General features: G+C 37.6%; 1 protein-coding gene and 1 long non-coding RNA gene across 3 annotated transcripts in view; both read left to right on the top strand.

Moving 5' to 3' along the window:
* Positions 1-15,989, top strand: part of eng (endoglin) — a 48,387-nt gene that overhangs the window by 2,506 nt on the left and 29,892 nt on the right. For both annotated transcript variants that reach the window (XM_044096568.1, XM_044096569.1), the window contains exon 3: positions 15,435-15,565. In XM_044096568.1, the coding sequence (XP_043952503.1) occupies positions 15,435-15,565 (131 nt within the window). The remainder of the gene's footprint in view (positions 1-15,434; positions 15,566-15,989) is intronic.
* LOC122819662 lies at positions 11,307-15,118 on the top strand. The gene is made up of 2 exons (XR_006368647.1): positions 11,307-13,470; positions 13,549-15,118. It is a non-coding gene; the product is annotated as an uncharacterized LOC122819662 (long non-coding RNA).

The raw sequence follows: 15,989 nt of genomic DNA on the forward strand, positions 1-15,989 counted from the left end.
TTCTTGGATTTTTATTTTTATTTCTTTTAGTTTTGCTTGAAGTTGCAAGTGCTGGATATTTTGCGCCCACATTCAAAGGTCTTAACACATACCAAAGAAGCAAACAAGCCAAAAATAAATAAATAAAGTGACATTTTCATCATTCTTTCTGGAGAAACATAAAATAGACATGAGGTTGTTAATTTTTTTTTCTTCTAGCAAACCAAGCCTGCATAGACAATCTGGCTCCAGTGCTGACCTGCTGTATTACAAATCACAGTATTTCCTTAGGTACTAAGCAGCCTCTCAGCGTGGTGCTGGAGGCACAGATACAGTGTTGTACTTTAGCCAACTGGCAAACCTGTGGAGAGTTTGACCTTATGTAGTTTCACTGCAGGGGATCAGTCTCGCTTTCTGGTGCTGCAGTTTGCAAGGAACTGTTTAGTTCAGTCCTAATTGCCTGTATGACACATAGTTCTGAACCCAATATCCGTTTTTTCCTTTCTTAAATGAGGCTCTGGGGATCTTCTTTTCCCCTTATTTGTGCATCTGCCAGAGCAGCTTTAGGTGAAGACCCAAGGGGAGCTGGAACATTGTTACAGCAGTATATTCTGATATTGTGCTCTGGATTTCTGAGACATTAATCAAAACGTTGATGAGACGAGATGCTGGATCTCGTTCATTGTGTATTCGTCTTTTTTTGTGTCAGATGAGTTTGTCATTTTTCAAACGTGTCTCCTGGGCTTAGCGCTACTTGTTTTGGTTTCACAAGCGTGAGCTGTGTCACACCGCAGCCAGGCACGTCCTCTCAAAATGGTACTTTTCCAGACTGATAACAAATATGGAAATTAATTCTGAGCATACACAAAATAGTTTAAGTTTTTTTTTTTTTTTTTTTCTAATAAAAACCCGGTCAGTTGTAACTGTGACTAAAAAAACAGATGTTGAGAAAAGGTGCCAAAAAGAAGTAAACAGAAAAAACTTAAAGTAAATCAAAAATAACCTGCAGCCCACCACTAATCCCATGACATACTTGGCCAAAACACATTGGCCAATGTGTTTTCCTTCAGCTCAGGCCTGCTTTAGCTTTTTGTAATCTTTTTATATGTTCGACCATGCCGTCAGCTATGACGCATGACTATAAGCAACATCTACTGTTAAATTCGCAGGTAACTTTACCCTAACACTTCACTGAAGGATGTGGATTTGGATCCTATTTTGTGTAATAAATGTGGGATATATTTTAAAAAATTAAATGCCATTCAACAGTTTGTTTATTTTAGTAACTAAACTCCCCATGAGCGACACATCTTGATTAATTACACATAGACTGATGTTTTATTTTATTTTTTTCCCCAAGTATTTATTTCTGTTAGTTATGAGAGCTACAGCAAACCTTTTAGATTGGATTATGACATTAAACCAGTACAAAACAATTTTTAAAGCAGAAATGTAGACTTAATTAAAAGTATGTTTAAAACTTGCCTGAAAGTTATTAGTTGCAAAAAGTACTAATAGTCTGACAACTGGGATTCATCAGGAACACATTTTTTCCATTGATTATGACTGTGCTTAATAGAGTAGTAATGATTTTCAAACACTATCTCTCAATCAGTAAACTGACCAACAAAAATAAGACTGAGCTTATGTGGTTACAGTCCAGTAAAGACCACTCTTTTCCCTCTTAAACCTAAATACGTCCCTTTGTGCTGAAATGAGTCAGATTTCTCTCTTCTTGTTAGCAACTTATCCATAATCTTGGAGACGATTTTTGCAAGGCTTCAATAAAACAGCCATTATTAGGCAGGTGTTAGCTTCACTACACGGCCTCCCTATGGGACTAATTTTGTCAGAAGTGTTCCTGTTTTAATAGTCTTAAAGGCTTTAGCCAGCAGGTTTGTTTTTAAACGCATTTAGGTCACAACGTATCTGATTTCTTCAGTAAGCAATTGTTTTATAAGTATTAGATTACACAGACCGATGATCATATTTCAGCAGTGGTGTGTGTTCACACTCAGTCTTAACAGCTGATTTGATATGTAATTTTGTTTTTAAGAGAAAATGGATTAAGAAGTGATCTTAGTGTCTTTTTAGTTTGGCTATGAAGAAAAACTAATAAGACCTAAAGCAGATATTTAGAAAATTAGTCATTTTGATCAAAATTACCAGTCGGGGTAATACCTGATTATCAGGAAGTAACCGTCAAATAGTTTTTAGTATTAGTTATTGTTTTATGAATGCCTGTGTGTTGAGGTTCGGAAGGTTGATACAATAGCAGATCTTTAATGTGCTGTATTTCTAAGCTCTAAACTAACAAAAATATTTTAAAGTCTCTTGTCTGACTTTAGACACATCCTTAACCAGTGCAGCTCAGTATTTTCTCCAATAATATATACTGCACTATAAATATCCCAATGTGGAAGTAAAATAACCATGCAAATATCTTAAAATACTTTTGCTCAAACTTGAGGAAGCTTCTAAAGAGTAACATGCAAATTATTACAGTTTCACCAAAAGGAGATTAAATCAAAATATTCTAGTTTGTGTTTTTACTCTACCGGTGCAAGGCGTTGGGTGACATTCGGATTTACTGGTTTGTTGTTACGTGGAAACCAGCCGCGTGCCACCTCCTTAGCAGACAATTTTCCGATTATGTTTTTCAGACTAAGCACAATAATCACTATCATAAAAGCTAGCTGTGGCAGTTGGACAGATTTACAATTATCTTTGAGTCCGACTGAAGACTTTGTGATTATGCACTGTGTGTGCAGCGTTTCCTGGCTAGGAAATAGTGTTGAACATCCCCCCTGCTGCAGCAGCTTTCCCAGAGGGACATAGGCTTCATGATGCTAACTGCCAGACCTCCTGCTGCATTTTTGCCAACCCCTGAGTCTCCTGCCACGGGCTGAGGGAAAAGTACAAAAGTGATTAGCCTGCCGCTGGAGGGAGGGGGGGTGAGAGTTGGGGAGATTTGAGTCTGAGAATGGACCAAAAGAGAGACGCAGGGCTAGACAGACACACAAACAGAGATAAGAGAGTTCATAAAGGCTTATTCATGGAGACAGTGAGGGAGTGGGGGGTCAAATCTTTGTGACTGTCAAAGAGCAGATAAGTGGAAAGATTTAGGAGGAAAGAAGGAAATAGAAAAAAAAAAAGACATTTAGGAAACAGGACAAGACAAGTATTAAAAGAGTGTCAGATACAGGGGCCAAATGAAAATATTAAATCACAAAAAGTGACAATTAAAGAGTAATCAGACAAATGAATTATAAAACTTGACTCAACACAGACATTTTGGCTGTCCAGAACTGACAAAGAAACAAAGAAAAATAAAGAAAGCTGACATACGTTTCTCAGAAGTCGAGCTGTTAAAAATGACTTTGTGAGTCAAAACAGTCGACTTCCCCTGTTTGACTGTAGTGAGCCAGCTCAGCCTGCAGTCAGACTGGGTGGCAGGGAGACGCGACCACTTGTCGCTGCCTCAGACCGATTTCAATCTCCTACAATGTTATGCCCCTCCCGAATAACAATCCATTTCTGACTGCCTTTCTTTTCCACTGTTTGAATACAAAAAAAAACCCATGTGAGGAAGCCTCACCAACCTTCTGTTCTTTTTTTTTTTTTTTTTTTTCTACAAATGTTTTTGAGAGATCATTTTTTAAAGATAATTCAAACATGACTGGGACGGTATTAATGCTATACATGTAAATAAATAGCAAAAAAAAAAGTTTCTTAGTGAGTGATAAAAATAATCCTTATATAGTGGAATCAGAAAAAATAGTAAAAAATAAGAAATACAACTGTTTGCCACAAAATTACTTTAACATCATAACTTCTTAGAACTGAAGCAGACCTCATGTGGTTTATGAATAGCAGATATATTCACAGCATTGTTTGATTTCACCTTATTGCAATTAATGAGTTAATTTCCATATCTTGAACCCTTGGGTGCAGGGCTTTTATTGTGGTGCTGCATGTGAATTGACTGGCTCATTTGGAGCGGTTGAGATAAATAGGTCGTCTGCATGGCGGCCACTTGTGCCCATGTCAACATGCCCGCTGTCTGTGAAGATAAGGCATGGCGTTATGTATCCTTATCTGAACGTCCATCTGACCTGTTCAAACCCAGAGATACACACAAACACTGGAAATGTGCAGCTCATGCTTATTAGAAAAGACATTTAAGGGAGCATTACTGAAGGGTGAGTTAATTGAAAACACATAAAAATGCCATTTTGGAATTTTGCCAGTCCTGTTTTTTTGTGTGATCTAAATCCAATTACAATTAGTATCTGGTAATATGTTTAAACCAGCTTCTCAAAATACTCCTACACTTAACAAAACCACTAATTTCCAATTTAGAGACATTACAGAAATTAGAGGTGATGTTGCGTTTCAAAAAACCAAAATGTATGCGGAACCATTTTGTATGTGGAAAATGCATACAAAAGAAAATTCAGCTCTAAGCGTGTGTTCTCAGTCCCCTGGGTGTTATCCAGGAGGCAGTTTGTTAGCGCATGGCCTTCATGTGAACCTATGCTTATACACACAGTTCTGCTGTTATATTCATATTGTTAAAGTCTATTCACACATTAGAAATGGTCAATTCAAATTTGTACATTTCTTTTACAGACATGATTTCTCAGGTGCAATTTCTATCCATGCATTATATAACTGTCAGGTTTTACTTATGCAAAGTGTCATGACCTCTGATGGTTGCGTCTGGAATAAATATGGGCTTCTTTAAATAGTTCTTGGACTTTAAATCAGGTTAAATGCACATGATGATGTGACCTATCAGTCCATTATACATTATATTCGCAGCCAAAGCTTCAAGGCTTTCTGTCATCGAGTGTTTTGTCGCTTCCTTGTCAGATTATTTTTATTGGTGAAATTCATTTTGTGCATACAATTAAATATTTGATTCTGTGTGCTGTTGGTATCATTGCAGAGTTTTCCTCTCCCCCAGGTATGCCTTTTTACTCAAACACATTAATTTACTGTCGGGATGCACTGGTATGGAAATTGTGTGGCATGAAAACCTTGAGGAAAAACATTTGACAGTTTTGTAAAATTTACACAAGATTAGATAAACAAAAATGCACGAGAAGATTTAATTATTTACATTCAAGACACCAAACATGGAAGCTATTGCTGTTAGGCACTTAGGCAGGCACAATATGATACAAATTTATTATGACAGTATCACTCTGTGCAGTGTTGATATCATTAAAAAACTGTGGACACTTATAATTGCTATAACTACCATGCATACATGCTTTCTTTGACAGTGATATATTTTCAATTAGAAATTACAATAAAGATAAAATTACCAAAATATCAGGCATAAAATAATGCACATTTTTATTTGTTCTCAAGCAATTCGACTTGAAAACGAAGTTGTATTGCTTTGCCAGTTGCTGGATAAACTACTCACTATCTGTGGACAGGCCCAGAAGGACAGGAAAGTGGATCACAGGTGTCTAGAGGAGCTGACCAGGACATAAGGGAAGTGACATCTAACAGCTGGAGAGGAGATTAGTGAGATGGAAACCAGTTAGATGTTACAATGCAGCTAGGCTCCGAACTGAGCAGCTGAGGGAAAAGCATTAAAACGAATAAACTGAAAAATGAACACACTTGGATCTACCCCGAGCTTGGGCACAGAACGATTTACTAAGAAAAAGCGGAAGAATAACACTAAGATAAACTAAATCAGGAAAAATATGCTTATTGCACATAGTGAAATGCTTTTTGCTGTTACTCATTGTAGAGTTGATGCTGGCAACCCTTTTAGCTGAGCAATCTGTTCAGACAGTGAACCTGCAGTTCACACTAAAACAATGCAAAGAAAGTACATTTAAAAAATTTCATACATTTACTTGGGTTTGTTCACATATTATTCAACAGTGTCATTTATTTGTCTTTATTATCAAGCTTTTTTGGGCATCATAGGAATCAAACTCTTCTTGAAAATGTTCAACAGGCATTTTGACAGTTTCTTTGATGATGATCATCAAGTCTTTGAGGTTGCAAAGGCATTAAAGAACACTCTAATATTGAGCTCCCTTTGCAGACTCAATAACAAAGTCACTTCAGGATCATATCTGTGCTGCTCCAAAATGTTAACATTGCTTTGAGTCAGAAGTAACATGTTGGTAAATTTAAAAGATTATTATAAACCTAATTCAGTCTGTATGAATAATGCTAGGCATAACTGTGGGTATATATGAATTTGATAGACTGTCTCTATGAGGATTTTTGTGATAAAGCTACTAAGAGTCAGAGGGGTCCTTGTGACAATGGAAAAAAAGAGAAGAAAGAAAAAAATTGTTTGGTTATGGTAAAGGTCAGAATTAGTTTAAGATTCAAAATGTTTCCACCTGCCTTGCCCTGAAAATAAACCTTGAAAACGAACTCAAAATTCAACAAAACCCAACATTAAATAGCTTTCCCTCCTCAAATTCCATTAAGCATGCTCTAAACCCTCCCTAAATGTTAAGATTTCACAATTACACATTTTATATTCAATTTAAACCACCAGAAACTCACTGGAGCAGACGTACCAGTTTATGAAAGCAGTGGTTCCTGTTGATTCAGGTGCCACACTAGTCTGTTTGTATGTTAAAAATCTGAAAAGTCCCTCTCTGAAGTCTGTGAGTCTGCTTACAGTGAGTCTGTGTAAGGACGATGTGATGGAAGAATCATCCCTGTATCATCTTTATTCACGTCAATTTATGTGATATGTTGGGGAGCACAATGTGGAAACTAGTGAGAAAGGCTTGACAGATTATTCTAATATCGGCTCATGCACTATTACTATATCATATCAAACAGTCAAACTCTGGATACTTAATAATCCTTTTACAGATGCTTGAGGGAATAAAGTAACAGTTTTGCTCGAACTCTCTCTCTTGTCCAGACACTTTCATTAGTTAAACAGTAAAAATGAAATCATGAACATGAAGCTGTCTCATAAATCTTACTGTAAGATAATTCAAAAGCCTCTATGCTCAAGAAGGCAGAGGGAGTTCTGTGCTATACACATTGGTGTGTGCTGTCACTTTCTTGAAGCCTTCATTATAAAGCCTCTATCATATAGGAAATCATTAATATTTGCTGGCAGAAATCAGTCATGGAAAACAAGGTAATCTCTGTTGGCTCAACATGAACCATATGTTGAACGAAAGCTACATCAATCTCAAATGATTGGAAGCAACCACTGTGCACTGAGTTTTCTAATGCCTCAGTCTGCTTTTGCTGCACACAGTTAGCATGAAACTTTCTAAATTAGTCTGTCGTCCCACCACTTAAATCGTAAGATGATTAATTGTTGTGTTGCCTGTGTTCTTTCACTGTACTGTGGAAAACGTTTACCACATAAGGCAATATAGGAGCTGCACATTCCCCAGAAACTGATGGTGCTTGGAATATAATAGATGATTTATGTGCGTTACCACAGGAAAACATCTCTTTTCGTCTCTCTCTCTAAATTGTCCCCACTGATAATCTCATTCGATAAAGCTGAAATGGCTAAATACTAGCAGCAGACGAGATGTAAACTGAGGCCAACAATGCCAGTTGCTAGAGTTCAACGATGAGTCGATGGACAAATGGCTCCCAGAGGTGTAAACAGTGCTAGTGTGAAGACAGCCTGTCTCCAGAACAGCTCTCACATCCTCAGTTCCTCTCCAGTAAACACTGGTAGCAGGACTTGGCCCAAAGATACATGCACAATCATCATAAGCCATTAAACTGACAAGACTAATAAGCATTTCTTTTTTTTCTGTCAGAGCTTCAGGAATATGAATATGACGGTGACACAGTCAGGAAGCTTGTGTGTTGTATGGCGTGTGTAATGTGTAGTATGTAGGGGTTAGAGGCCAGGGGACAGTTTATGCCCCTGCAGTGCACTGATAAGAGCTTGTTTACCTTCCTGTGGATGGTCAGGCCTCAATCTACAGCTGCGGAAACGCTGGGACAATAGGTGTGTGTGTGGGTCTGTGTGTGTGGAGTCAAGAGAGAAACTTGAGCCAGCCTTGAAGCTCCCCTTTTCCTCTTCAACTCACTCTGATAGGACTGCCGACACTCCCTCCTCTTTCGCCGTCATGACTCTGTCGCCCGACCCTGGACACAAACAGTTTACTCCGTCCCCAGAGACCACAGGAGACAGTTGGTCTTGACGCTGTTCGCTATCAGGGTTTCCCCCTCATTTCTTCTTCCCTCTCTTTCCTCATAAAAAGCTGCCATGCTGTCCAGCTTTAATGTCTCTAGGTCTTAATTCACTCGCTAAACTGTTGGCAATTACTTTTTTTTTTTTTTTTCCCAGTGATGTCATAAAAATTAAACTCCAAGCTGCAGGGGGATATGCACTTATCAGAAATTATCAGCAAAAGCCCAGTCTCCAATTTTTGCAATGCTTTGACCAGATGATATTGATTTCGGTCAATTTCTTGGCTGGCCATTGCCTTCCTGTGCAAGTCGGGTCTAAAATTGTTCTCACTTCCAGCACAGTCCCTCTGTGTTGGGCTCTCTCCCCTTGACTTGGATCGTTTGCGGCCAATGATGTTGATGTTGATTTTCTGCGCTATTTTAGAATGGCAGTCAGCCTGTAGTTTTAGCAACAAAGCCGTTCAGTCCGTGTCGGCCACGCTTCCAAATATTGAATCAAATCAGCATTTCTCTATTTGTTGTTGAGGACACTTTTTTACAGCGCAGGCAATTTCCGGTAGACTTCTTTGCATTGAATTTACATATGTCATGGGCAAACATTAGCAATTGGGTAAAATTTAAACACAGCCCACCCCTCTAGGGAGCAATCGTTTCTCAATAGCCAACAGCCCAGAAGCTCATGCTTCATACTTTGCTGTACGGAGCAAAGTGTAGTACAAGGAGTTGGTTTTTAGTAGGCTAGTCAATTAAATTTATTTAGAATATTGTATCCAAAATCTTTGTTCTCATTTTTCTGCCCTCAGGATGTAATTAATTATTTATATTAGAATCAAAGATCATGTCACACTATGTATGCGAGAAAGCAGAATAGGGATTCACTATTTATTGTTAAACAAACCAGATTTAAATTAATGTGATATTTTAAGCTTTCCTCGGCATCATAAAGTAGCAATTAACACAACAAGCCTGGTTGTCATTCCTTGCTGTGAATAACAGCCTGTGATCCCTGGAGAATGTAGAACCTTACCTTAATGCCTAATTTATACTTCTCAGCCCATTTCATGCCCGCTTCATTGAGAATCCGGTGGGATGAGAATTTTGTCATTATTACCTGCCATTTATGGTCCACTAGGACTCTCTGCAGATGTTTGGTTGCAGCCAGACTTCTATGACTGTGCTGACAGTGTGTGCCAACAGAGACAATAATCCTCTCTCTCAGAGTATGATGCCAAACATGTGGCAGACAATGAAAACGACAGGTCATAAAATAAGAAGCATCTGAACATCAGTGCAACTATTTAAGAAAAAAGAAAAAAAAAACAGCAAGGAATGTTTTTTCTCTCTCTATAGAAAATATAATGTTCATTATGAGGACACAAAAGTTGCATTAATTTTCTTATGTATGTCTTTCAGATCTATTAGTACATTACTACCTCCTAAAGGATTTTGGTGAAAACTGTGTATCTTTAATTGGCAGGTGGCTCTTCAGCTGAGCTAAAAATAATACAAATAGGGTCGCTTGTCTGCCAGGTCTGACCAGCTCATGTTCACAGCGACTGGAAGGTATGTGAAGGCCTTAAGTCTGACATTTACAAAAGGTTGTCAACATTTCCAAATCCGGTATGTTTTATAACAGAAGTTGAAAGCTTAGAAGAATAAAACAGAGCAGTTTTGTTTTGCTCCCTTCAGTCTCCAAGTTGGCTGCTGAAGTCAGTCCCCAAAGCTGTGAAAAAGACAAAGCTGCACAATGACAAACAGATTCCAAGGAGAATCTGATTCATAGACCAATATGTCCACACAGAAAATACAAATACCTTTAGAATAGCTTATTGAAAAATGTCCTACTTTCTTTGACTTCCTTCTTAAACACCTCCTGACCCCGAAAATACTGAAGCTTTAACCACATCTCTTGAAAACCTTTGAGTGTGAGGAACCAGGACTAATTTAGTAGACTTCTAAGAAAAGGGAGTTGTCTGTCACATCCCTTGTTTTATTTGTTGATAACTCAGTTATTTTTTACAGCTCCGACCTCTGAAAATGCTGCCACCATGCATGCTTTTTAGAACATTCAATAAAGCAAAAATATCTGTACTACAACACCCAGTATCATAAAAAATGATGATTGACTAGTAAGAGTTTAAAGGGAGGTAGAAAAAGCAGAACTGAAAGAAAGATTTGGAAATATGTAGAAACTTCACATCTTGTATTGTTCTGATTGTAACACTTCTAAAAGTATTATGGAGTTTATCAACAAATACGCATGTGTTAGACTGAGTCTTGTCTTAACACTCAGGTTTTATTGCTTAGATATTCTTAGTTTCAGTCAAAAGTATTTTATTTTTGGCTCTATGCATTAAAACCCGATAATACACCTCTATTTTTTCTAACATTTGATACAAACCATACAAGCACATTTCTTAAAGTATTCATGGTAACAAAATAAAAATATATATTTTGCATACCTCTCTCTGCACATTCAAAAACATTACTGTTTGTCCAAGGAGGTCCCATCTTTACACAATAAGCGGCAAACAACTTTTTTATTATTATTTTTGACAAACAGAAATGCTAACAAAACAGACTTAAGTCATACCACTGTTATCAAATTGGCAAAGGTTTTCAATAATTTAGCTTAGCTTAGAAGAACTTTCTTTTTTGGCTGATGTTAAATAACCCCATAAGGAAGCACCAGCACAGCCACTGGCTGCAGTTCAGCTGCAATGCAATGTTCATCATTTCATTGCAGGGTTGTTTTTTTTTGTACACATCCAAATCATTAATTAGACAAAGTATGACAAAGTAAAACACAGCACTTAACAAAACAAAGACTTGCAGACTGAAATGAGTTAATGACAAGTCGACCTGGAGATGTCCGACGACGGCTGCAGTTGCACTAAGAGTCTAATGGTACTGTGTGCACAATTGAGCAAAAACAGAAAACAGATGTTTGTCATTTCATCAAGCAGTCTTCTGTGTCCTTAAAGAACGTATCGGAGGTTAGGAAAACATAAGCCGACACTCTTGAACAAGTATATGACCAGATGGGATTTTCATAACCCACCTCACCCCTGCCTCATTTCACTAATGGATTTGTGGTGTTCCAGAAAATCGTGCACTTTTTTTATGCAAACATGCTTTAGAATTTGTATACTCTTTTATGAGCTTTCACTCACTTTACTTTAAGGCTTTTATTTTTTCATATCTAATCATTATTGTCCAATCTAATGAAAAGAGAGTATCTTTTAAAGTGATGCTTTGAATCTAACCTTATTTTATGAATCAAGTTCATTTTCTGTCCTGCTTAATGTTTTTATTCACATTTACACAAGATACTTAACATCTAGATGGAAAACACTGACATCCATAAACACATCTTCTCATGGAATGGGAAATGATGGGGACTGATATAAGTAGATAAAGGGGACAGACGATGGAATGGCTCTTCTATACCTCATTTACCAGCAAACCGCTTAGCAAAGCCATTGGCATTTCCGGGGTCAAGGGAGCTAAATGAATGTTCTTCATATCCTATGGTGGCTCGTAAAAAGGCAAAAGTGACACACACATACACACCCCCAAAAACGTTGTTACTCAGTCAGTGTGATTTACGCGAGGACCTCGGGTGACAGTCATGGGCCGTTGACTCTGTCACAGCAGAACAAGAGAGAAATAACTTAATGGATGTGGATATTGAGTAACAGACATTAATGCAGAAGGCCAGAATAACAGGAAGTGAGCCTTGACCTCTGTGGCAAGAGCGGAGAAGACAGAAGGCAAATGGGCACAGATGATCCTCAGTCTTGATTTACAGCAAGAGCTCCTGTTCACAGTACCAAACCATAATCCAACAACTGACGCAACCTTTCCCAACCCTAACCTTCTAAGTGGTTGAAAATAGGTGTTTAAATTAGATGATATATAAACTCTGTGTAAAGGAGGGAATTATTTAAAATCCCATCCATGATGTGAAATATGCCATTTAAAGCGCTTCTTTATTAATAGTAATGTTAGTTAAATGATCAGGGTTTGTGTCTAATTAAGGTCCCCAGACAATTTTTACAGTGCATTTCTAGTTGCTATATATCAACAACTTGTAGTTATGTTAAAATTGGTTTTATTTAGGACAACAATTTTAGACAACTGATTGTTTTGTTGAGTGTGAAGCACCAGGACTATGCTTTGGTAGACTCCTAAGAAAAGGGAGTTGACTGTTGCATCCCTTGTTTTATTTGTTGATGACAGCTAGTTTTTCTGAAAATACTGCCCTCATGCATAATTTTTAGACCATTCAACAAAGCAAAAATATCTGCACTATAATACCTAGTACCATAAAGAAAGGATGATTGACTAATAACGGTTTAAAGGAGGGCAGAAAATGCAGAACTGAAAGTAAATATTATAATATTTTAGAAGAAGGATTTGGAAATGTATAGAAACCTGGAATCTTTTATTGTTCTAACTCTGAAACATTGTAGTATTTAAATTGAGCTCTGACCTCAATTTAAATAGTGAGTCCATGTGGCTTAGAAAGAACATTGTATTTTTTGACAAGGAGAGATGTTTGTCAAATAATAATTAAAGCATGCCATTTTAAAAAGTCAAATGATTAAGCAATTAACCTGTTTGAGTTACTATGGGAAACATTTTCTTATGAGACTCATTTTCTTGTTTATTGCTTTCTGTCTCAATTTGTCTTAATCTACCTCCTGTTGATAGTGAGGCTATTGCCTCAGCCAAGTCTTCTCATTAGTGTTTTCTAAATAAGGGGCATCCAGTTTAAGTTCCAATCTTTACAAGTTGCTGTTAACAGAGCTTTTCTACACGTCCCCTGTTAGGATGGCCCTTAGCGGCTGGTTTACAGAGGAGTCTTGAGGCAGAGAAATAGTGCAGACCAACCAGGTGTTTATTTTCCAACATTTAACATGGAGACAATCCTGCTTACAATGGCCATGGGTCTTAGCAGCAGCCACACCAACTAACCTGCAATGTGGCCAACATACAGGTTTTTATAGTCCCTGGCTGCTCCCATTAACAACCCCACCAAGAAACAGGGTAGGACAAAATACCTATATACAGACAATCTTAACAAAACAACTAAATCTTCAACATAATCATAACAACACTCTTCATTTTTAAGCTGCCATTTCATTTCTAAAATACCTTTCTATAAATATAAATCCAATCATTACACTTCTAAAATACATAGTTTCATCGCTCCCCCTCTTCCATCTGCATTTGGTCTCTTCCGGAACCTTTATAAGGTGTTCAGGCCCCCGGGGAATCTTTTAGCCTGAACACCCTGCAGAGGAAGAGACAGAGGTAAGCCATTTCTACAAACATTTCAGTGTATTTCAGACAGTTACAAAACCCATCCATTTGTTTGTTTTATTTTAACAGGACACCATCAGTTCCAGCTGAGGTGCCACTGGACAAAACACAAACAATAAAATACTTCAATTTGTATTTGTCTCATCATTCAACCCCTTTTAAGTGTTTTTATACAAGTAATGAAAACCTTCATTACATCCCCTCTCCCTGATGGATGGTGTCACTCTGCGTTAACAGTCCAAATATATCATAGAAGTCAGTGATGCGGTCTGTCATGCAGGATTTCCTACTAAACTAGCTGTTGTGGTGAAGAATTTCAACAACAGAGTCACTGGGGCCTGCTACAGTCGGATTTATCTGACGTTCAATTAATTTTGAAATGCTGTGCCTTGCAAAATTAGCAATACCCCTTGTAATTTTCCCAGACGTTTTCAGGATATAATTACTAACACCAATGTATTTTATTTCTATTTTGTGTTACGGCCCAACACAGAAACGTTCTAACTTTTTTTAGTAAGTGGAAGACATAAAAAAGAAAATGGCATACATCAATGTCAAATATCACATTTCAACCCCCTTGGGTGCAATTATAGCTGCATGGCGTTTGGGCTCATGCACATCCCAGCTTTCCACATTCAAAGACTCAAATTTTTGCCATCTATAGTTTATTTATTTATTTATTTTTTGTTATACCTTTTACCATATATCTTTCTAAAACTGCCTTCATTTAGCCCCATCCATCTTCCCATCCCCTGCTGTAGAAAAGCCTTCCCACAGCCGGATCCTGCCAGAATGGGGACGCTGTGCTCAAATAATTTGAAGTTTTACCTCACAGATGACATTTTGCAGATGAGCCAAAAGAAAATTAATTCCTCCTCTCAGCAGAGAATCTTCGTCCAAATATTTGCTTTTCTTTTTCTCTTTGGTAGCAATTCATGTCTTGTTAAATTTCCAATTGTGTCTTATTCTCTGATCTGTTTTGGATGATGGATTAAACTAAGCTCTGTTCGGGGCTTAGGTATTGCGGGGTTTTTTTGTTGTTTTTTTTTGCACGTAAGTGATCACTAGTTATAAAATATGTAACTTCTAAAGACACCTTGTTGTACTGTTTTTGATTTAGGTTCTTCGGAGTAAAGGAGGTGACATGAAAATGTACCACACATTTTTAAGTCTGTGACTCTCTCAATACTATTCCTACAATCTCTGGTTAGCAATAGAAGCAGGACAAGGCAACACTGAAGAGTTGATTCATTTAGATTAAAAAAAAGTAAAAAAATCACTTTGCTCTTTTACACCAAACTCGGAAAAGAAAAATAGTTTGCCGGAGATTTTGTCCCTGACAACCTCAGACAGGTTGGAGCACACTCACACACGCACTCTAATTTAACACAATAGAATACACACACACATCGCCCAGGTCAAACAGCAAGCATTTATAACCAACCTCACCCATGACCGCACAGCCTCGGCCCGATTAATTCAGCCTCCAGAGACATGGATCCTCAGGTTAAACAGCAGCCTCGTAGCAGTGAGCCAAGTGAGCGGTCTTGATGGATGACTGCGGCTCAGAGTCCTGACGTGTCTGATAAACGTGGAGCGGCTGATATGTTTTTAAACAATGTAGTCCTACCCACACATTTAACATCCATACGCTGAAACCAGGGAAAAGCTTTCAGGATGATTAATAACAATTTTAGCTCTTTCCAGGCAGGGGATCTGTAATACGGAGGGGCTGATCTATCTGTTAAATGATAGCTTTCTGGCTTTCATACACACGGGTTTTCATTCAGTCTGTATGCCAAAATGGGACAGCACTGTTGTAGATGGAGTGAAATCTTGACAAAAGAATACAATGAGTTCTATGCATATGCGGGAGACAAAAAAAAAAAAAAAAAAAAAAAAAAAAAAAAAATACTGCTGACACTGCATAATCATTTACATTTGATTTCTTTCAGCATCAATTCAGACATGCGGACCGCAACAACAACAGACGATCTACGTGAGAGAGATGCTGATGGGCTGTTGGACCGATTTTGTCAGAGGAGACAAAGCGGAGGTCCACATCCTCAACCTGATTTGGACCAAGGTAAGACTGTCTGAGTGGCACAAAACTGAGATTACATATGAGCAAATCCAAACAGGTCAACCATTATTCTACCCTGAGCTGAATGCAAATACACCATTGCAGTATTTTGGGGAGAAAGGTCTTATAAGCAGCTCAGTCAATCTGTGAAGTAGATTTAAAATTCAGTCAGCAGGTGAATACAAGATTATTGTTGCTATACTGAAACCTTGCATCAGGAAAAATGAAATCTATAGTTGCTGCAGCTTAAGCCGATTTGTGTTCTGGCAATTGGATGTTTTCATCAAACAACAAAGTAAAAAATAAATAAAAAGGAAAGAAAATTGCATTTCATTTTAAAATTCCAAATATTTAATTTAAACAAATTAAAAAAAAAATCTTTTTAGGATTAAAAATAAAAACAAAAATACTGGCAAAGAAGACATTT

Source organism: Gambusia affinis, linkage group LG17, assembly GCF_019740435.1.
Source record: "Gambusia affinis linkage group LG17, SWU_Gaff_1.0, whole genome shotgun sequence".
Lineage (NCBI taxonomy): Eukaryota > Metazoa > Chordata > Actinopteri > Cyprinodontiformes > Poeciliidae > Gambusia > Gambusia affinis.